The 23,584-nt window shown below is 35.1% G+C and overlaps 1 protein-coding gene across 1 annotated transcript in view; it reads left to right on the top strand.

Annotated features, from left to right (window-relative positions):
- LOC144835855 (uncharacterized) overlaps window positions 1-23,584 on the top strand; it is a 108,905-nt gene that overhangs the window by 1,283 nt on the left and 84,038 nt on the right. The window contains exons 2-24 of the mRNA XM_078690975.1: window positions 47-442; window positions 1,911-2,206; window positions 2,540-2,699; window positions 3,466-3,504; window positions 6,166-6,260; window positions 6,694-6,739; window positions 6,924-8,570; window positions 9,975-11,468; window positions 12,070-12,320; window positions 12,560-12,746; window positions 13,048-13,163; window positions 14,871-14,931; window positions 15,558-15,742; window positions 16,437-16,632; window positions 17,225-17,361; window positions 17,650-17,878; window positions 18,500-18,723; window positions 19,213-19,574; window positions 19,979-20,158; window positions 20,465-20,865; window positions 21,205-21,467; window positions 21,956-22,301; window positions 22,659-23,366. Of these exons, the coding sequence (XP_078547101.1) occupies window positions 47-442; window positions 1,911-2,206; window positions 2,540-2,699; window positions 3,466-3,504; window positions 6,166-6,260; window positions 6,694-6,739; window positions 6,924-8,570; window positions 9,975-11,468; window positions 12,070-12,320; window positions 12,560-12,746; window positions 13,048-13,163; window positions 14,871-14,931; window positions 15,558-15,742; window positions 16,437-16,632; window positions 17,225-17,361; window positions 17,650-17,878; window positions 18,500-18,723; window positions 19,213-19,574; window positions 19,979-20,158; window positions 20,465-20,865; window positions 21,205-21,467; window positions 21,956-22,301; window positions 22,659-23,366 (8,019 nt within the window). The remainder of the gene's footprint in view (window positions 1-46; window positions 443-1,910; window positions 2,207-2,539; window positions 2,700-3,465; window positions 3,505-6,165; window positions 6,261-6,693; window positions 6,740-6,923; window positions 8,571-9,974; window positions 11,469-12,069; window positions 12,321-12,559; window positions 12,747-13,047; window positions 13,164-14,870; window positions 14,932-15,557; window positions 15,743-16,436; window positions 16,633-17,224; window positions 17,362-17,649; window positions 17,879-18,499; window positions 18,724-19,212; window positions 19,575-19,978; window positions 20,159-20,464; window positions 20,866-21,204; window positions 21,468-21,955; window positions 22,302-22,658; window positions 23,367-23,584) is intronic.

Here is a 23,584-nt window from a genome sequence, read left to right as displayed (position 1 = left end):
ATATCAATTTTCTTAACAATTCATAAAAAGAAAGAATTCTTTTTAGGTGGACATGGAGGTCGGGGAGGCATGTCTTCAGTTTTCCTTACAAAGCAAAACTCCATTTCGTACGGTGACATTACTGAGCCATCGATGCTTGGAAGTGGCGGCGGCGGAAGTAGCGGCGGCAACGGAGGAGGCGTGGTGATCATAAAGGCTGCGACTATCGACTTAGGTGGTACCATCTTGGCGAATGGCAATGATGCAACCGGAGGAAATAGTGGAGGCGGAAGTGGAGGTAGTGTTCACCTCGAAGCCACAACATCTATGTCTGGTAGTGGTCATGTATCAGTAAATGGTGGACGCGCAGATGGAGGAGGAGGTGGAGCTGGTGGACGCATCTCTATAGTTTTCCATTCTGGGTCATTTACTGGAACAACCAATTCCCACGGTGGACGGAATGGTACGTATTTTTTTGTCATAAAGATATTTTTGTCCCCATACATTTTGTTGTTGTTGAATATCTATTATAATGTCACATTTTATTCATTTTGGACAAAATTTAATCGAAAACTAATTTTACATAAAAAAACCCAATAATAGCCATTTCTAGATAAATTCAATACAAGAAAAATGCAAAATAAATTTGTATTACTATTATTTAGTGTTTTTATAGCTAAACTTTTCAATTAGTACTTATAACCTCATAACCTCACAGTAAATTGTGTTGTGTAGTAAAAATCTGACTACACAATGTAAGTATTATATACATTTTAGTACAAATACATCTCTTACTTTGGTTTAAAATCGTATTATTATACTATTTGTGATGATTATAAAGCGAAGTCAGAAACTCTAAATAAAGCTGAATTGTCTATAGTAAGACAATTGTAACTTCTGGAGAACTACCCCCCGGATAGGATTTTATTTTCTGAAGCGATTAAACAACGAATGTCATTGTATGTTGATGTCGTAGTTTCTATCCAAGAATCGGCTGCTGTTATTGTACTATGATTATCTCTATTGCTGCTGTCTTTTTATGTCAGACAACAGATCCTATCCTGTTCTATTCACTCAATTCCTTAATCCATTACCTGTGGGTTTATGTTGACAGAATGGGATTCTGTTAAAATGTGTATATTATTTATGTTTTTGTGTGCAGAAGCAAAGAAAAAGTTTTATGGTGATTTCTAATAATACTCCGGGCTTAACTAATATAATTTGTAACGCGAATTTCTGCACCAAAGCCCTTTCAATTTTAGTAATACCGTTCCAGCCTCAACATTCTTTGATACGTCACTGAAACGAACTCATTGGAAAGATGACAGGTTGTCCCAGTGTATATTTTGTAGGCTTGTTTTACTAAACCTAATCGTAATAGATATATATACATTTAATGAGTGTTATAAAAATGTATTTTATTGAATGTAGGCTATAAACGGATATTTCAATCAGTTTCATACAAACACTTTTAAGAGTCTATGTGGGTCGAGGAGGCAGAGTGCACTCCCGGCCGATACGAGTAATAACAGACATTTTAGCAATATTAATTTTTCGGTTCTTCGAACGGTATGTTAGTTGCCTTACTTATCTCCTTCTACTACTAGTAAGGTTCAGTAAGTTATCCAGGAATACAACCAAAGTTACCAACACATGGTTCGGCCCTGTAATAATAAGAATTACAAAATGTAATGATTGATTTTCAAAGTAAAGGAATGTAGTAATTCTTAAGCTTTGTCTACACTATCAAACTTTATGTGACAAAAAATATGTGCCCATATATGGACATGATGATGTCTACCATATTTAAGCATATCACTACCATATTTGGACACATCACACTTTTTTTGTCAAACTAGTTTGATAGTGTAAAACAGAGCTTTATCATTCAGCTTTAGAGGTTATGGCTGGGCCTACATTTGTTCTTTTAGATCTCCAGGACGACGCTATAACTCTATCTTCAGACTGGCTATCATCATACTCACAATCCAATAACCACCCTCCGTCATACGCCATACGTTCGAATGACGATGATCGGTTTTGGCGCGGACAGACGACTCACATTGCTCAGGAATATTTGCAAGTTAACTTCGAAGACCCTGTGATGTTTAGTGGTCTAGATACACGTGGATGTGGTAGTAACTGCCCTGGTTCTGGTCAAGAATATGTGAAAAGATATTCTTTACAATATAGAGAAAACGAACAAGACGGGTTTGTGGATTATAAGGTAAGAATGATGTAAATGTTATTTTTAATGCTCCTGTGGCCTAAAGCTTGGTTCCCACTAGAACGTAAGACCAACGCAAGTCATTTTTTAACCAATGACACACGATGGATTTTTCGAACTGTCGCTTGTCATTGGTCAGCTCGCTTGCGTTGCGCTTACGTCCTTGCGTTACGTCCTAGTGGGAACCAAGCTTAAGTATCACTTAAGGACCATGCAACTAAATATGTGAAAACGTATCTTTGTAAAAAAAAAAGAAGATTATTTTGTGCATTGTAAGGTACCGTAAGAATACATAAAAATGTTTAAACATTATCGAATTTCGTTTCCATTAAGCGTTTCGGAGAAGTAGTTGAATTCAATGGGAATACTAATGGGAATGGCATCGTCCGCAATGATCTGGATGACCCTATTAAAGTAAAGACGTTGCGTATTAAACCACTGGAAATACAAACGGCAGTGTCCATGACAATTCAAGTTTTTGGATATAACATAGGTAGGTCTATTATATACATACTTTTCTGTAGGCCTATATGTTGGTTTTCATTGCACATGTATACGAAACACAAAGTAGACTGTACAAAAAAATAATAAAACTATTGACATGAGCTAAATCAGGGAACAAATTACAATAATTGCACTTTTCCCTGGTTAAACCTTATTTTATTGTATTCACTGTGTCACGATGATAATAATAATGCTATTAATACGGACATGGATTTATTTAGTAATGTCATAAGCAAACCATGATTTACCTGTATGAGGTACAGGTAATACAAAGCATGGTTCCCATTTTGACGTAGCGCGTCGGTCGCTTGCACTTTGATGTAACTCAAGGATGTTGTAGCGCGTCGATCGCTTGCACTTTGACGTAACTCAAGAACGCCGTAGCGCGTCGATCGCTTGCACTTTGACGTAACTCAAGAACACCGTAGCGCGTCGATCGCTTGCACTTTGACGTAACTCAAGAACGCCGTAGCGCGTCGAACACTTGTACTTTGACGTAACTCAAGGACGTCGTAGCGCGTGGATCGCTTGTATTTTGACATAACTTAAGGACATCGTAATGCGTTGATCGCTTGAACTTTGACGTAACTCAAGGACGTCGTAGCGCGTCGATCACTTGCACTTTGACGTAACTCAAGGAGGTCGTAGCGCGTCGATCGCTTGCGTTCTGCCTACAAGTGTGAACCAAAAAGATTACCGTTGCATTAAGCTGTCATTGTAATACTCATTGATGTCATTGACAATTTTTATTTCAGCCACCTCAATTAATTCATGTCAGGAAGGAACGAATCCATGTAAGTAAATATTAGTTGACATACCGGTACTTGACCCCATTTGACTAGTTAATCAAGATGAACTAAGCTTATAATTCTTTTCACACTAAATTTATGAACATTTATGACAAACACATTAAAATATGTAAAAAAAAAATAAATTTTCGCAAGCAAAACAAACCATGGATAACAAATGGCATTATCAACTCCATAGATAAACGAAATAAACTATATAAAAGATACATACAGTCTGGTAAAGCCACTGATAAAACTAAATATACTGATTATAGAAACAAATTAACTAATCTAATAAGAATAGCACGTAGTATACATTACAAAAAGCAATTTGACACACATAAAAATGATATTAAGAAAACATGGCAAACTATAAATTCAGCTCTTGGCAGAAATATAAAAAGTAAACTTCCAACATATTTTTTAGAAAACAACATAAAAATTGATGACGAAATTCAAATTGCTAATAAATTTAATAAATATTTTGTTGATACTGGCCATACACTTTCACAATCAATTAACTCATCTCATTCAAACTTTTCAACCTATTTAAATCAACCCAACAATCACTCCATGTTCCTTTCACCAATCACTGAAAGAGACATAATTAATGCAACCGAAGAGCTCAAAAATAATAAAAGTCCTGGTGTAGATGAAATACATTCTAACGTTATTAAACAAATTTCTCCGTTTATTTCTAAAACTTTATGTCACATCTTTAACCTTTCATTTAAATGTGGGAAATTTCCTAATGCGTTAAAAGTTGCCAAAGTTGTGCCTATTTTTAAAAAAGATGACCCCCATAAATTTTCAAATTATAGACCGATTGCTTTACTTCCATGTTTTTCAAAAATATTTGAAAAGCTAATTTATGCTCGTCTAATTTCTTTTTTCACAAAACATAATATTATATACAACAATCAATATGGCTTTCGAAAATCACATTCCACAGATCTCGCACTTCTCCACTTATATGAAAGAATAACTAAATCACTTGCAAACAAGCACCATACTATCGGTATTTTTTTAGATCTGTCAAAAGCATTTGACACCATAAATCATAACATTATTATTTCTAAATTATCGAATTATGGTGTCAGAGGTCTTCCACTACTACTTTTAAAAGACTACTTATCATTTCGCCAACAATATACATCAATAAACTCAACCAATTCTCAACTCTTGCATGTTACCTGTGGGGTACCACAAGGGTCAATCCTTGGCCCACTACTCTTTTTAATTTACGTTAATGATCTTCCAAATGTTTCAACATTATTTAATTTTATCTTATTTGCAGATGACACAAATGTTATTATTTCTCACGAAAACAAAAATAATCTTGTATCTATAATTAATAATGAACTTAACAAAGTGTCTCTTTGGTTTAAAGCAAATAAGTTATCACTGAATATTTCAAAAACAAATTATATTTATTTTAATATTAATAAAAAAAGTAACAAACAGCTAACAGAGCAATTATATATCAATGGTAACCAAATAAAGAGAACAGAAAACTTAAAGTTTCTTGGAGTCACTATTGACTCGGAACTAAATTGGAAACCTCACATAACATATTTAACTAAAATAATCTCGAGAAACGTTGGAATGTTAAGTAAATTGAAGTACATACTTCCTTTAAACATCTTATTTTCCCTGTATAATACCCTTATTTTACCCTATTTATCATACTGCAATGTTGCTTGGGATAAATTTACTGGATGCTGCCCCTGGACAGGTTCTGATAACACGAAAATTAATTCTCTCTTTAAATTACAAAAAAAGGCTATCAGAATCTGTTCGGGAGCACCTCCAAAATCTCACACTAAACCACTTTTTTATTCTCTCAATACTTTAAATATATTTGATATAAATAAACTCCAAACAGCTTTATTCATGTTCCGTCTAAATCATAATAAATTACCAACTCAATTTTACTCCTATTTTCAAAATTTTAATCATTCTTACAACACCAGATCTTCAACTGCAAAAAATCTAATATATGAAAAGCATACCATATTACTTAGAAGAACATCTTTTATTTACAATGGACCGTATATATGGAACAACTTACCGCTCAATCTAAAAGCAATAACCATCATAAATACATTTAAAACAAAATACAAACAAACACTTATTTCAAACTATTTAGAACATTAGTAATTCACAATTGCCTTAAGACTGTTTTTTTGTTTCTTTTTTGTGCCTTTTTGTTTAGTTTTATTTGTCAATTTGACGAAAGGAAGAACTTTTTTTTTTTTTTTTTGTTCTCTCACTTAAATTAGATAATTAAATATGTTACTTATCTGGAGGACCAAACTTAAAGCCTTGGCTTAATGTGTCCTCCTCACACAATTGTATTTATTAATTTATGTTTCTGTTCATATTGTATTATATTGTGTGAAACAATAAACTTGAAACTTGAAACTTGAAACTTGAAACTACATTTGCGGCAGAAAGTATGGTGTAATATTTGTTTTTTAACATGATAAATATTTGTTGGCCGGCCATTATCGTTAAATTTCACAAATAGTTTAACAACACTTTCTGTCTAAAGCGTATCACTCACTAAACCATATCCTAAGTCGTTAATCATAGTCTACGTCATTAAATGTTATCTTGAAATTAAGTTATCTTGAAATATTGTTGATATAAAGTACCTTTTTTCAGCACCTGAACCGGGTGGACCTGGAACAGTTTATATCGAAGACACTTCTAGCAGTTCTTCTCATTTGATTATCGATAATAAAGGACAATTTCCAAAGGTAAATAATGATATATTCAGATTTAAAAATGCGGAAGTTTATTTTACACTGTGCATTTTAGTATCGCAAGGACCTAAGCCGCAACGCAATCGAGTCGAGACCAATCAAACACTATGTGTTATTCGAACTATCGCTTTTGATTGGTCAATTCGCGTCTTAGTGGGAACCAATCTTAAGAGGACATCTTTGAGACTCTTCACCACCTCTTCAATGTGTCCCCTGAATATGCTTTTAGTGTTACTAACAGGGAGGTCTCTCTGGTTAGAACATATTTCCTCTCAGTTCATTTCACAGAAAGTGTTCCTTAAATAGAGATGTCCCAAAGGTACTGTAATAACATTTTACTGACTGACAATAAGTACTGTACTGTATTATGTTATACTGTAATTTGTTAATTTCGTATTCTTATGATGGCATTATTTTCGTTTCTTAGATGAAAATGACAACTGATTGTTCCGAGTTTCTCTATGAAGAATCTGGTATGATAATTATATTATTAAACCAGTTCCAATATTTTAAATGTCTCAATATATATTTCTTAAAAATGTGTAAAGATTCACCTGTATATATGTGTAGTTTGAAAAGGACTACATTGATAAAATATTATGTAATACAATTTTGAAAGATCAATAACTAAGTTGTTTTTAAAAATTAAAACATCAGGTGCTGCAGCGTGGGTGACATCTACTGTACCGTTCACTCTCAGCAACATTAGTATCAGTAACAGTGATCATCTTGTTCTCAGCGAAGCCATAACAGTGTCCAGCATCAATGGTCAGCCATCCAGCTATCTCCACATTGGTTCCAATGTCACACTTCTTATCGGGCTTAGCTGTACAGCCTATGTTTATGATCATGCCACCCTGAATCTTCAAGATGCTGACTACATATTTGATAGATCACTGTATGTAGCTGGTACACTAACTACTACTCCAGATTCCGGGATGATAGTTGGAGGAAACCCAGACACGGTTCTTCAGATGTTTGCTCTCTCTGGTGCAGAAGATTATTTGACTCTTGCACTGAAATCATTGACAATAAAGTCTGATGCGTCGGTTTTATTAGATACTACGGATACGTGTGGATATGCCCTCGTCATGACAGATGCTACCGGTGATCTATTGATGGAAGTTAATTCAAAACTACGAGTCGGATGTACTGTCAACATTACTGCCCGGTACATACAATTGGTAGATGCTGTTTTCAATACAGATGTTCTTTCTCGCGATTCCCTTCTTTTGACGAACACAATACAGACACAAACGCTAGTTGTAAATGGTGACTCTGATTTAGGCCTGGTCAGTATTTATGAAATCAGTAACATGACCATCACGTCTGCCGGGAGTCTTAACTTAACAGTCGATGATGTGAACTTTTTAGATACAAACATCACCATCGATGGCAGCATGATTTCCAGAAACTCAATTAACATATCATGTTCTGAGTTCACGATTAACGAAGGTGGATCAGTCACGTGGTTAGGATTAGAAACTATTCTATCCTGTGATGAAGTTTTCATAAACGGACAATTCATTGCTACTGAACCGTTTCAAAACGGACCCGGTATTAGAAAATTTGCCGTAGGAGAACATGGGTACGCGAAGATAGAACAATTCAGTGGGAATTTTATTACCGATGAACTTGAAATAAACGGCTACCTCATCATCGACCACGAATTGACTTTCAATGGTAAAAGCAATGAGTTGATTCAGATGGTTGTTATTAGTGATACTGGTAGACTTTTGTTAGATAACGTCTATCAGTCAGTAAAGCGTCAATGGAGAGATGACACAATGGCGTCACAAATGTTGGCAGAAGAAGTCACAGTTGATGGTATTTTTCAATCTGGTCGGATCGACATAGGGATCGGATGGACAAAATTCCAAGGTGGTGGCTCTTTTATCTTTCAACCGAACGACACATTCAGATTCGACGAAGTGGAGATCGATGGAATCTTTGACAGCTTAACACATATTACATTAGCTGGCCGATCTCAGTCCTTAATTAAATCGTTTACGACTGGTGTTGAATCTCGTGTTGTATTTGATAGTGGTAGAAACTTAACAGAAACTGAAGATTCAATGCAGTCAGATCTTCCCGGTGTCTCAACGATCGGAATATATGAAGTAAATATCAACGGTATATTTCTTGCTGCTACCATGGACAATCAATTGGACAATGATGGCTGGAATACGCTAGAGGTGGGCGATAATGCACGTATGGAGTTTGTTCTAGCGAATGAATTTATATGCCGATCAGTTTCAACCAAATCCAGGTCTACAGTGAAAGTGGCTAGCTTGGATGGGTTTGGTGAGTACACTTATTTTGTAAATATTTTATCTGAAAATTATTCTCTCTCTCCTGGTGCCATATTTACGGACGTAAGCGATCATCTTCTGCCACAATGTTCTGCTTCTCGCTTTCGTTAACAAGTCCATTCCTTGATGTTTCACACCTTTTTCTGTTAAGCACTCAATTACACGTGTGATCCACATTACTCGTCTTCTACCCTTGCTCATCTTTCCTTCTATCTTTCCAGTTAATGATAGGTTCTCCAAGCCACATTTCCTGACTATGACCGAGGAAAATTATTATAATAGTTCTTATGATAATTGATTTATCAGTCAGGGAATTAAATAAGAAGATGTTTATCATCATCTTTGGAAGTATTTTAAATTTTACTTTGTGCAGGGTCGTTATTAACTGACAGCATTTTGTGGGTTAAATATTACGACCGATTGCGCAACTACTGTATTCGGTACGCGTAAAGCTTGGACGTGACTTAAAGACGTTTAAGGCGCAAACAAGTGAGTTACGGTAACTAACCACATATGGCGATGGTTCATCGCGTCTTGGTCAACTCACTTCCGTTGCGCCTACGTCCTTGCGCTTTGTCCAAGCGGGAACTTAACTTTTAACATTTTGGTATCTACAATGCATATTGACAAATTCGTCACTAGAAATCAATGGCAGGCGGCTTTCGCGATTTAATCGTCTACATGACCAGTCGTTGACTTTATATGATATGACTAAGCCTACTATAGTGATTATCTTTGTAATACACTGTCAAAACACACGATAACACCAATGCAAATAGCATTAATACATTAGCTTTATCATGGAATAAACATGCATATCTTGTACAGTATGTTTACTTTACAGTTTGGCCTGTTAGAACTATCGATTTAAGTATAACATCTACTCCAGTGCTGATAAATATTGATAACGACCAAAAGTGTTAATGGATAATGAAATTTCGAGTGGTCTAAAGATTGGTTTCTACTAGGACACAACGCAAGGACGTAAGCCAAGTGAATTGACAAATCACAAGCGACAGCGAATAATCCATCTCTTTTGATTGGCCAATTTGCTTGCGTTGCGGCTTACGTCATTGCGTTGCGTTCTAGTGGGAAGTGTAGCGAACGAATAGTAGTGTTATAGTAACATGAAAAGTAGCACCATTTATTTTTATTCCACATTCTCGTTCTCCGAAAAATAAGTATGGGGTATCATTTCATTTTTCAAAAAAAAAAAAAAAAAAAAAGAAACAGTTGAAAATCCAAAAGACAGATTAACCAAAAAGCGAAATGAATCACTGTCAAGCGGCTTACCAAAATGAAAATTAAAACGAGTTATAATGTTGTTTCCAAGATTTATATCTTTTAATTCTAAATCACCATGATTGTTAATACTATGTTTTTTTTTTATTTTTAGCTACATTTAAAATAGATCATATGAGAATCAATGGAGAGGTAATAGTAGACGATACACTATATTTACGCGGGAAAACAGATATTCGTGTTGATTCGTTCATAATCGATCCTTACGGGGTTTTTAAGATAGACGAGAGTAATAGGGTGCATAGCAACTGGACAAATACATCTACAATTGCCCTAAGAGATGTGACAATTGATGGACAGTTTCTAGCAGGAAGGATGACGAATCAATTAGAAGGAAACGGCTGGAATTCTTTATATATGTCACAAAATGGCCTCTTGGATTTTGAATCAGCTGATGATTTTCTCTGTGACGCAATGTTTATTCTGAACTCTACCGTATTCAGAACATCGAACACGATAATTATTCGCGGAAATGTAAATGAAAGAGTTGGACACTTTGAGATTGGATCAAGAGGTGCAGTTTATTTGGATACAAAATCAGGTGAATGGCAAGTCTGGCGTGATAGCTATTCTGAGCTTAATGCAGATAAAGTAATTGTCAATGGCATATTCTTGCCAGGAGGTTTAGACGTTGGTATTGGCTGGTTAACCCTGGAAATGACTTCAACAGGTAGTTTTAAGTTCCAGCTATACGATCCATCACAGCTGCGTCTAAACGATGCCAATATCGCTGGTGAAGTTCGGATACTCAATCCTGTAGTTATTCGTGGAAGAGATCAACCATTCACAGATACCTTCACTATTGGACATGGTGGATCACTGCATCTGGATGTTGGAAGTTATGCTAACACATCTCTAACAAATTTGACATTTTCAATATTTTCAATTGATTATTTAAATATTGGTGGTGATTGTAAAGCAAAGGAACTGTCTTTGACGTCTTACGAAGTTGAAGTAAGCGGATCGTTTTCATTTGATGCCAGTACAGAAGTGACAGTCGATCTTCTTGTTGTTACTGGAACACTCGATATATTTCATCAAGTTGAGGTCATAGGTCGTTCGGAAGATTTGACAGACAATATCACAGTCTCTGGAACTATGACACTAGATTCTTTATTAAGCGATCACTCGTCACGTGAATGGTCAAGCTCTAAGGGTTCAACCTTCAACCTAATTCATCTTACTGTTAATGGAGATCTTTATGGAGGTTTACTTAAAGTCGGTGCTGGATGGGAAGATGTTACTATTGGTGTTTCTGGAACATTCAAATTGGAGCCTAAAGACGTCTATTATATAGATTATTTGACAGTACATGGTCTAATGGAGACATATACTCCAATGAACATCAACGCATCTCTCATTTGCATAAAGCTACTGATCTCTACGACAGGAACACTGGACCTAGACTTCAAAGGTCCTCCAATCGAAGGAAGTGGTTGCGATGAATCTGTCGTTTACGCGACAACGATTACTGTTGATAAATTCCTCAAGGCGGGATCTCTTCTAATCGATTGCAATTCTCTTAATGTCGGCACTAATGGTCAAATTGATGTATCTGGTGGTGGTTACGCAAGTGACAGTGGTCCAGGTAGGTTCTATGTTCTATTTTACAAGATCTCCAGTTTGTTTGAATGCCATCAATGTGCTTTTTCTTTCTTTTCGTTTATTTTTCCACTCTTAATATGAATGTTAAAACAAAATAAATAAAAAAAATACAATAAGTATACAGATTTTATGAATAGATGGAGGTCACAGTAAGTTCATTCATTTATTCGTTGAATAGCATTGTTCTTGTACTAACCTCAGAGTATACAGTAGTACAGTACAGTGTCTATAGTACAATCTGCTATTGGACACGATGGGGAAAATATGACTTATCGGGTGTTGAAGCCCAGTACCAAACATACCAAATGACAAAACAAAAATAATACTAGGCCTAATGATCTTGTCAATTCAATTCAATACGTGCTTCGGAAAGCTTTTGAACACAACAGAAGAACCATGCTTTTTAGTACAATTTAATGTATTATACTCAAGATTCAAGAATTAAAGATTCAAGAAATTGTATTTGTCCATAAAAATGGAAATTCACTTTGCTTGGTAGATTAAAACAACAATATTGCAACAATTTAAAACGTGCAGTATTATAACAGATTAAAAATACAATAATAATAAAATGTCTCTTTTAGGAAAAGGCGTGTCTTATTCTAATGGTGCTTCTGGTGCCAGTCATGGTGGACGAGGTGGAAGAGGAGGTTATTCCAGTCATAAAACGATGGCAGAACATCTTCCTTATGGTAACATCTATAGAATTCCAGAATGGGGGAGTGGAGGTGGGTCTGGATCCGGAAATGGAGGACGTGGAGGCGGAAGGATTCAGATGAATATCAACACAACATTTACATTAAATGGTCAAATACACCTTAATGGGGAAGACGGTGTAAGTTATAGCCCTTATATGGGTGACAGTTTGCATTTCTATTATTTCAGTTGAAAGATCTGAATTTGTGGAGGCAACTAAAGCCCCATTCGCACTGAAGTGGGCAAACATCCGTCATCTTTGCCGTATAACAGATTTTATTATATCTATTATTAGATCTCATTGAGGTATTCCTGTTGTAGTTATATCACTAACTGATATTTAATAAAAACAATTTACATATTCCGAATCTGTTTCAGTCTTCTACTAATGATGGCGGAGGAAGTGCGGGTGGTCTTTGGGTAGAATGCGATAGTTTGTCTGGAACTGGGCATATTTATGGTATTGGCGGTGATGGCAATAACTATGCTGGCGGAGGAGCAGGCGGTAGAATGTCGGTGTTTTACAGATCTAGTAATTTCCACAGCGGTCAAGCAACATTTAATGGTAGGCCCTATTCTTCCTATTTCTGAAATTCGACAGGAAAACAGGCTTAACGATTTTTGTTGATTTTTTACCCCATTTTCCTGTAAAATCGTTGAATCTGACCATTCAATGCAACTTTATGCAACTCAACGCAGCTTAACGATCGACAGGAAAACAGGCTTTATAGGCCTAGGCCTACTATGGAAAAAGTTCCAGTAGCGGATTAGTGGTGGAATACCGACTGGCCTTTCTTGAAAACACATATGAGCCATAGTAAACTCTTATAAAATTGCATTTATTTAATTTATTACGGCCTTTTAAGGTGGTGGAGGAGGTGTCAATGGAGCTGAATCAGGAGGGCCAGGTGTCATTTATTTAGAGGGACGAGAACCACAAATTAAAAACCTACGAATTGACAACAAATGCCAAAATCCAGAGGTATGGACCATTATTTGCCTTAATGTAAAAAAAGAAAACAAGCCAAATCAAACAAAGATCGTCATGACGATGATTTAATTAATTGTCAGAATGTTTGATTGTCTTCCTCTGTTGATTGCATTGATGGTACTGTAATTAAAAATGCTGCCCTCATTTCCCAGATGCGGGACCTTTAAAAAATTGAAAGCAGACGACACTACCCCACGAGGACAGAAAATTTGCCAAACGTCAAACATTGGTTTTGATTTATACAGTATTATGAAACGATGATTTTGGTGATGTGGAAATTGCTTTAAGAATTATGATAATTGTATTTAGTAATAGTAGAGCTAGCGAGGTCTAGCCTAGAAACGTGATGAGTATAGGCCTAATGTATTTTAGCCCTTATAAGTTATAGGCCTAGCCTTAGTAGGCCTAGAGACTAGGCTCCTAGCCTAGCCGCCTAGCCTACTAGGCCTATGTCATAGTGTATGAGGCCTAGGAGGCCTAGGCCCTAGAGGAAGTAGTAATAATAGTAGGGTAGGGCCAGGCTAGGCTAGTCTAAAAGTTAAGTGATTTCCGTTGGAGTGTCCCTTTTTCCCAGCTAGACAGTCATGATTGTCTGTCATTGTCAAATAAATAGCCACACAACACTCAACAGGTCCCTCTCTAGGATAGAAAACAAGTTTGCAAACATAACTCAAACAAACTGCATGCAGGTTTTAAGTCATGGAGGTATACAAATATATTATATATTTTTTTATTTTTATACCTCCATGTTTTAAATATAGCCATATACAATATAATTCAGGAATTGTATTTTCCGAGATATTTCAACAATTTTAGATAACAATACTAAACAAACTTACCCATTATATCTAAACTAAACATCAATTGGCAAAAAGCCACAAAATGCAAAAAGGCCTTTTATCATTTCTTTTAAAATAAAACAGGAGTTCATTTCATATGACTCTCAACGAATCAGAGTGGAACATAATGTTTATTATATTAAGATGTTTAAAATAGATTAATACAGTAAAATCTTTATTGAGGAATACACATTTTTTAAGGCTTGCTTATTGTATGCATTATTATTTCAGGCAACGCACTTAAAATATTTGGTTTACAATGAGGAATTGTTTATAAAAGCATAGATTATGATAAAAGATACACTTATGCTAGCATAATGAGATATGGAACCTGAATGATGATCTCAGTGGTATGTTGAACCATTATGGTTGAACAAGCTACAGTAATTCTATTGTAAAATACATCACACATGATAGAAAGAAGTTCCTTTTAAGTTATCAGTAATTTAAATATAATAGAACTGTATATTGCAACTACTAATTACATAACACAAACTGCTTTCCTGCTACCTTTTATGTACCCTTGTATTATGTGACATTCAGAGCCAAGCACATGATAAGATTGATGTACTCCTCATGAAACAGCATGTAGTGCATTAAAATGTTCAAGTTATAACTATAGCGACTGTATTTCTGCTCTGCTTTGCATCGAACACTTTTGCCTACATTGGTTGAAACTTAACCTATTATATCGTACACATGTATACTTCGCGTATAGTGATAGGTGCACACAACTTCTGTTCACATAAAACAAATGACCTTAAAATGACGTTCTCTGCTAAAGAAAATTATACCATTAAATTAAGAATAGTATGTGTGTTAGTAAAACATGCTTACAACGAATTGTATTTATTTTTAGGTGACAATGCCTTCAGGAACCAGTGCTACAAAGGCTCAATATCAAACATATATAAACACAGGTGATGTATTATAATGGCAATTCTTATAAACCATGTTTAAATTTAGTATTATGCATATTATGTTATGTGAAAAATCCTTAATTTGAAAAAAAAAATAAATTCACACAAATCATGGCTTTAAAAAAGTAGAGAGACAGATTGCATGGGTGGGATTTAAAAAAAAAATAGATAAGAAAAAGTTTTTTTACATATAAAATGCTATGTGCACCAAAGTATTTATTTTTTTACTTAAAAAATATAAAAATATAATTTTAGTAAAGTACTTGCTTTGTTTGTTAGCATGATAGCACCTACAATTTTCAAGTTATCATTCTGAAGATTCTGGTATAGATAGGTATATACTTACAGAACATGCCTATTGAAATTCAAGAAAATCGATTCATTAATAACTTCACAAATAAAAAAAAAAATGTATCATGTCAATGTATGAACATGATACATGGTACTTCACTCAGTTTCTGAGTGCTTTCATTACAAATATTAAGTCAAATCACTGTCTATAATCTAGACTAGCCTATACACCGTGTAAATGTGTAGCTTAAATATTATTGCACCACAAATGCATTGAATTAAAGACCTTTATGCAGATGTTTTATTATCTACTATTAATGTTATTTAATATACAGGGGCCATTGCCTATTTGCTGCCAGGATCTGATGATTTTGAATACAGATTCACTCACATTGAAATCTATGGAGGTGCACATCTGACATTTGCTGGAAATAGGACAATTGTTAGAACAGAATGGGTTCATGGTGATGACACTGGCTATATACATGTTGCACCAAATCACATTCTGGATGTAGATGCTGTGAGTATTAATGTGTATTGGCTAGACATAGAGTTGAATATCTTAGTACAGTATAAAGTCAAAATTAGGTTAATCCAGTTAGAGCTTGGATGGGAGACCATCTAGGCTTATCAGGTGCTGTATATATGAAGCTGGGGTCCCATCAGGTATTTGAAATCTATGGCACCTCCCGCATCTAGTATCTGCCTCAAATGTATTGGTTTATGCCTTTCCTCTGGTCAAGGTGGGCACTGGACGAGAGAAGCCCTTGATCAATGATAGGACCAACCAAGGTGTTTTAAACAGTCCTGGCTTAGTTTCATCAATTCAGATGAATGTAAGACTAAACTGACATTGTCGTTTGCGACAGACTTCAACCATTAAAAAGTGTATCCAAAAGAAAATAAAGTAAAGTTGAGAATACAACCTCAACTCATTCTCAACTGTACTCTTTATTTCTCTTTTCACATACATTCACTTTACTAGTGTGTATTTGCTATGCAAACCTTAAACAGTATCATAATACTGTATAAAAAAGATAACTTGTACAGAGCTGTTGATATGAAGTTTGCGGTGCACCACCATATCTAGTTCTGAAAAGAACTGTTGAGTTTCTCTTTTTTTACAAAGCTCTAATAACTTTGTTAGAACTATTAGAGTAAGGATACAAACAACTGGTGTTTTGTAATCATAAATAATGCATCTTTCTTTGAAGGTATCGCCTTACATTCGAGCCAATGTTACCTGGGCTCCATACATCTATGAAGAGGCAATGTGGATACTTCCTACTGCCACGGTAGAGTTTCGACAGTCTTACAGAACTGGTTGTGCTGGGACGAACTTGATCAGCTCTCATGTGAAAATCTGGGGTATTTTAGATACTTCCAGAGCACACCTTCTGATTGGATATGGTAAATAACAGCGGAAATATGTACATGGCTATTCTATATTATATTTTGTTTTTTTTAAAATTGTATACAATAATTTTGAAATTTCAAAGTTTAAACAAAATTCTTTGAGTAAAAAGTACATCTATTTCAAAATCTGATCTTTTGGTATATATTTCTTACAGAAATTAAATTGACTAAAGTAAAAATATATTATTTAAATCAATAAATTGTGTACATAATTACGGTATATATTCTGTTGTATAATTTATATATATTATAAATCCAAAGGCAAATTACTGAAAACATTTTCTTCGTTTCTTGGTATCAGTGACTGGATCTCAATGGAGATAAAAATAAAATTATGTAACCAGCTAAATCAAAATGATAATGTAAATCAGCCAACATGATATTCTTAATCCCCAATCCCTAATCTTCATCCCTAATCCCTAATCTTCATCCCCAATCCCTAATCTTCATCCCTAATACCTAATCTTCATCCCTAATCCCTAATCTTCATCCCTAATACCTAATCTTCATCCCTAATATTTATCCCTAATACCTAATCTTCATCCCTAATCTTCATCCCTAATCATTTATATTATATTACAATTAGTTGCTTCAGGTACAACTTTATCGTTGGAATTGCCAAGTAGACGTCATATAGAATGCGTTGGCATCACTATTCAGGAAAATGGTATTTTAGACTTTAAAAGTTTAGTAGACGATGAGGATGATAGATGGACTCTTCAGGTATATTGTTGTTGTGGCTTTTTTCCTTTTAAAAATATTTTAAATCGTTAAAGATGTATTGTTCCCCAAAAAAACATGAAAAATGAAGATTAATCAAATCAGACTTTAAATAGACCATTTTGTAGTAATAATAAAGTTATGCACTTCTGTAAAAAAAAATAAATAATTATTATTTTGTCATTATTTAATTGTCTCCCCATTCACCTTAATAAAGACTAAATGTCTAATCAAACCAGAAATTTATTCCATCAGTTTTGCTTTATTAACTGTTTTAAAATCTATTTTTAGATTCTAGAAGGAACAGGTGAAGGTCAAAGGTCAGGAAAATTGACAATTGAAGGCGGCGGATTACTTCGTGGATCGGTTCTTGATATTACTGCTGAAAGCATTGATGTGGAGATTTCAGGACAATTATCAGTGAACGGAATGGGGTACAGTGAAGGACCTGGCGCACCTCTATCAGTAGTGACATCTGGAGCTGGGTTCGGTGCAATTGGTGGCAGAGGACGTAGTACAGGTGAGAATATTTTTGTTATTATTATTATGTAAAAATATGTGAAATGTAAATGTTAGAAAATTTGATTGGTTTCAAAGTCAATGAAACTAAAATAAAAACACAATTTTTTTTTTCACACAAAATAAATTTAGTTAGTGTCTCTAAAGTTTTTAATGAAAGTTTGATGAAAGGTTTTGAGCTAACTTTTTTATTTTTGTGTATTTATATATTTTTTGTGTAATAAATTACAAAAAAAAAACAGAACATTGCTCCTAGAGTGCATACCTCCTACTGTAAAGTTCCCCTACATAAAATTTCACCGGAAAAAAGATATAGAGATTTTAAAATTACAAATCACAAATTATAACTCTTGCCTCTTGTACAAAGTTTTTTGGACAAGTAGTTCTCGAGTAAAAATGCAATTTCAGTTTACTTGTTACTTTAAAACTGCTTGCCAGCTTATGAAAATTGTCTCCTATCTTTTGACCACATATCTATCTGTATTTTCATTTTGGTAAGGAACTTGCAATAACTTTTTGAGTAATCCTGCTAACAAACAAACAGACAAACACACACGATCGACTACATATACCTCCTTGGCTGAGGTAAATAAACTTTAACACCTCTGATATTATTTAACAGATCAACATGTTGGACAACCATATGGTAAAATGGATCAACCGATATATTTTGGTAGTGGTAGTGGTACAAGAGGTGGAGGTATTTTGAAATTGAATACCACTACACTATTAGTGGAAGGTTCTATTACATCAGTGGGTGACAATGGTGCCTCATATAAAGGAGGAGCAACTGGAGGTTCCATTTTGGTCTACACCAACGAACTACAGGGAATTGGTAGTATACAGGTATGACACAAATACAGTAGTATATTAGTCTAGAGAGTATCAGTGTAGTTTAGATTACAGTAGAACCCTATTAAGGGAACATTTTCAGGAACGAACGAAATGTCCCCCTTATAATAGGGGTGTTCCATGAATAAGGTGTGTTTTGTTATTATTTTGGTGTTGCACACAAAGGATAACCCAGTCCTAAGTCGGACGGTAGTGTGTTTTACTGGAAAATGTCTCCTTATTTGATACATAATATCTTATTTAAAAAAATACTTGCTGTCCTTAGACTTATTTCCGGTAGGGTCCTTGGGTGTTTTACTGGAAAATGTCCCCTTAATAGAAAAGCGTTCTACTGTATTTGATAATATCTATCAAAAAATGCTTGCTGCCTGGCACATAAACTTTTGACAGGGTCTGACGGATGTTGCAACATACTGGTATTGATATAAGATTAGCGCAAAACTTTTGAAGAATTGTATTAAGTTTAAATATATTCATTTGTAGGTCAATGGAGGCAACGGTGGGACAAATGGTGGGGGTGGTTCAGGAGGTAGACTTGCCATCTTCTACCGGGCTATTGATTGGTGGTTTGGGCAACTGACATCATATGGAGGCAGCGGTAGCTATGGTGTTGGTGGCGCAGGGACCGTTTATCTCGAAGCACTGCCACCGCATTTCCCGAATAAGACGCTGGTGATTGATAACAATAACCGACAGCCCCCGATTGAGGAAATTGCATCATTCAAAGATGTTTCCATGGATACAAGCCGATCATGGTTGTCAATGGAAGAAGATGAAGAACTACATTTAGATAATATATTTGTAGTAAAACAAGCTCATTTTGCTGCTGATTCGAATATTACTGGGTAAGAAATATTTGTTTAAATGTTAAAGCTAGATGGTTACACTATGCATAGAATACAAAATATACAAATAAAGTTATTGTTTTGTTAAAAGATGTATTGTCCCCTTGAAAAAATAATTCTTAACAACATTTTTGTTGAATATGCCATTTTAATGTAACATAATAGTTATCCAAAAAATATATTTCTCCTAAAAAACTGTCAACCTATGGGTTTTTGGTTGAATTTAACTATTTTATTTATTTTGTTATTTTATAAGTGAAAACATTATTTTTTTTTCTATGATTAACTTTATTAAAACTACAAAATAACATGTTCTAAGTCTGATTTAATTATTCTTCATTTTTCATGTTTTTGGGGGACAATACATCTTTAAATGTTTTATTAAATGTTTTGTTATTTTTCAGTCTCCGTGGTGATCTATTTCATGGTGATACAACGTCTTACCTTCACATTGGATCAGGGCAGGTTTATGTTGTTAAGCCGGTTCATGACAGATCATGGGAACTTAATATCCATGTTTATGAGGGCGGAACCATTATTTTTCCAACAACATTTGAATGCTATGACGTTGAAATTTCAATAAGGTAAAACTCTTTCTACAAGTATCAAACTTTATGTGGCAAAAATATTATGTGCCCATATATGATCCTGTCTTATCACTACCATATTTGGGCACATCACAGTTTGATAGTGTAGACAAAGCTTAACAGTTTCATCATTTCTTCGATTTCATTAGGCAAAAGTTTAGCAACACACTTTTATTTATACAATACACAAATACAAAGATTTTGAAACATTGACACTGTGTCAATGTTCTTATTCTTTCTTATTGTATGTATGCCATCCTGGTTGTAAAATTGATAATTAAAATTTGGTTGTCATTATTTCAGAGGTGTAATAAGTGTCCACAACATGATTGTTGGTCCAGGATGTCGTCTGCTTCTAGCACCAAGTGGAACATCACGTCTCATCAACGACTCGGTAGAAACATCTATAGAATTTACATCAGGAGGCTTAGCAGGTCACTTCAGGTTTGACACCTTAACCATAGCAGATGGAGGTGAGGTTACTGCATTGGATGATGACGATGATGCTCTTAGCAACATTACTATAACTGCAGATGTAATTCATGTGCAAGGTGGCGGACATCTTCATGCCGTCAATCTGGAACTGAATGCTGACTCGTTAGTTGTTAATGACTTAGGTCATATCGTAGCAGACTATCATGATGTGACTTGTATTGACCCTGATGGCATAGGGAAAAATTCTCCAAATGGATATGGAAGTTCAGGTATAGTGTGTGTTATTAGGGAGCTTATATTTTGTTATGACCTGTGACCTACACATTATTGTGTCATAGGTCGTTGTCTACACCTAGAATCCTTGAGGAATCGAGTGAGGAAGAGCCCTCCTACATTTCAATGCATGCGCACACTGAATTAGGTCCTAGTCATCGCAAATTGAAAACTGTTGATCTTATAACTGAAATAAAGCCATGATGTCAAAGGTTAAAACTTGTGATGTAAATGTAGGTTAATGTAAACAAAAGTGTATTAGACAAATTATTATTTGATGGTTTAGGGTTTTCTTTTCTTTGCATGAATACCATAAACCAACATTTTACCTGTAGGTGCGGGTCACGGTGGCACAGGAGGTCGTGGTTCACATCAGGCAAAGACAGGTGCCCCATTTGGCCATGTGTTTGAACCATACCACATGGGCTGTAAAGGTGGCGGTAATTCTGGGGGTAGAGGTGGAGGGACATTAACGATTGCAGTTACAGAAAACATGAAAGTAGATGGTGAAATAAGTGCCAATGGAGAGGCAGGTACACAGTACGGTGCTGGGGGTGGGAGTGGAGGAACTATTTGGATCAATACGAACAATATGCAGGTATATTCACCTTTGATTTTTTTCACTGAGATGTTTTATTGTGCAAGACCATGTTGATGGAGATGAAAGCGCAAAATGCAATATTACATAATTTTTCAAAGCAGGAATGCACCTATTATTAAAAAAAATACTGTTATCTATTGACATTGATTTTAAAATTTATAAAGCACAAAATAATAGTCTTGAAGCATTGTGAAACAAGTGAAAAGGGACACAAGGAGAAAAGTAAAATTTTATGCCAGCAGCTAATAGTCTAAAGCTCTGTCTACACAGTTTATGTGACAACAAATGTGATGTGCCCATATATGGACATGATGATGTCAGGTCATATACCATAATTGGGCATATATAATTTTTGTCAAACTAGTTTGATAGTGTAGACAGAGCTTTATAGTGTTTTTATTGTCTTTGTTCTCTATAGCAATATACCTAAACATCAACATTGAATACATCTACTGTATATGATCAGATAAAGTTTTAATTTTCAGGGATATGGAACGATTTCTGTTAATGGTGGAGATGGACATACATATAGTCCCACATACCAAGGCGGAGGTGGATCCGCTGGACGTATCGCAGTCTACTTCGCTCTGAATCGCACATTCTCTGGCTCGTGGCAAGCCCATGGAGGTGATAGTGGGGGTGTATCATCTGGTGTAGGTGCAGCAGGAACAGTATTCTTCTACCATACTCGTTACATCCACAGAACGCTACTTGTTAATAATAATGGCAAAGGACAAGAGGATGACAATGCAATTGAGAATTATGAAGATTTATCTGAAGATGAAAGTCACACGTGGCTTTTACCATCCTCAGGTCTGCATGACTTTGCAGGTATGTGCTTTATTGAACAGTTTAATAACTTTGTTTTTGTCTATCTTGAAATTGTGCATCCACATGTTGCAGAAAACACTTGTATAATGAATGATAATAATTGTCTCCACTACAAACATATGGTAGATTCTCTCCATCATGGATTCCCATTTTCTTTAGGTCTAGGTTTTCAAATTTATTTATTTTTGTATGTATATATAAAAACATTCAAAACAGCACCACTTATTTAAGGCTGAAATCTTTGTTAACAATGAACGTAATAATAATAAAATTAAACTAAACCATTAAAAGAAAGTTAACATTCATTTTCAAATTGTTTTCTATAAGCTGAACATTAATTCTGTTTTATATTTTTAGGTGATTTTGATTACTATTTTGAAGAATTACAAATTTATGGAAATGCGCATCTTGCTGTACTTACTGATCCACTATTCACACCAGCTTCTTTGTTCTTCGAAAATATGATTGGTGATCGCACCGGTACACTTCACATTGCAAGGAACCAGACGATGGATTTGTTTAGAGAAAAGCTAGACCTACCATTCAATGTAAGAGTGTATCAAGATGGAAGACTGGGGTTAGCACCAGAAACTGTGGTCCATGGTGTTACTATATATCTAGATGGTGCTCTGGATTATGTTGAGAACTTGACTTTACATCATGGTGGTAGATTTTGGCTGAATCACGATGGTCACACTGGTAATCTGTCATCCTCAACTTATGAGTTTGACACAGTCCATGTCCAGACAGAAGGTTACATCCACATGGTTTCTGATCCTGTAACGGATTCTGGGATCAGATTTACCACCAGACTTCTCCAGATTGATGGTGGTGGTCTTTTGGAAGGAACTCATTTATATATGCATTCGGAAAACATTACCATCGATTCTGGAGGTGTTCTTCGGGCAGACGGGTTTGGTTATGCAGTTTCGCATGGCGGTAGTACAGACACCGATGGAAGTTACCGAGTTGGCATGCATGGAATAATCAACTATGGACAGGGGTTTACAAGTAGCAGTGGATCGTCTGGTGCAGGGCATGGTGGCAGTGGTGGACATGGCAAAGGTAGTAACAGTTCAATTTTGGTGTCAATTTTCAGCTGTTTCTAACCAATATTAATAGCTCTCGTAAATCACACAAATCCATTTCCTATGTATTCATACCCTGCCCTATTTACTAAATTATATAGTGTTTTTACTGTTTAGATAGCGTGCAGAATATGTTTAAGCGTTCACTCATTTATTTATTTTATTATTCAATAAAAGAATATTTATTATGTTTTC

The sequence above is a fragment of the Antedon bifida genome, chromosome 1 (assembly GCF_963402885.1).
Source record: "Antedon bifida chromosome 1, ecAntBifi1.1, whole genome shotgun sequence".
NCBI lineage: Eukaryota > Metazoa > Echinodermata > Crinoidea > Comatulida > Antedonidae > Antedon > Antedon bifida.
This window is presented reverse-complemented; position numbering and strand designations above follow the sequence as displayed.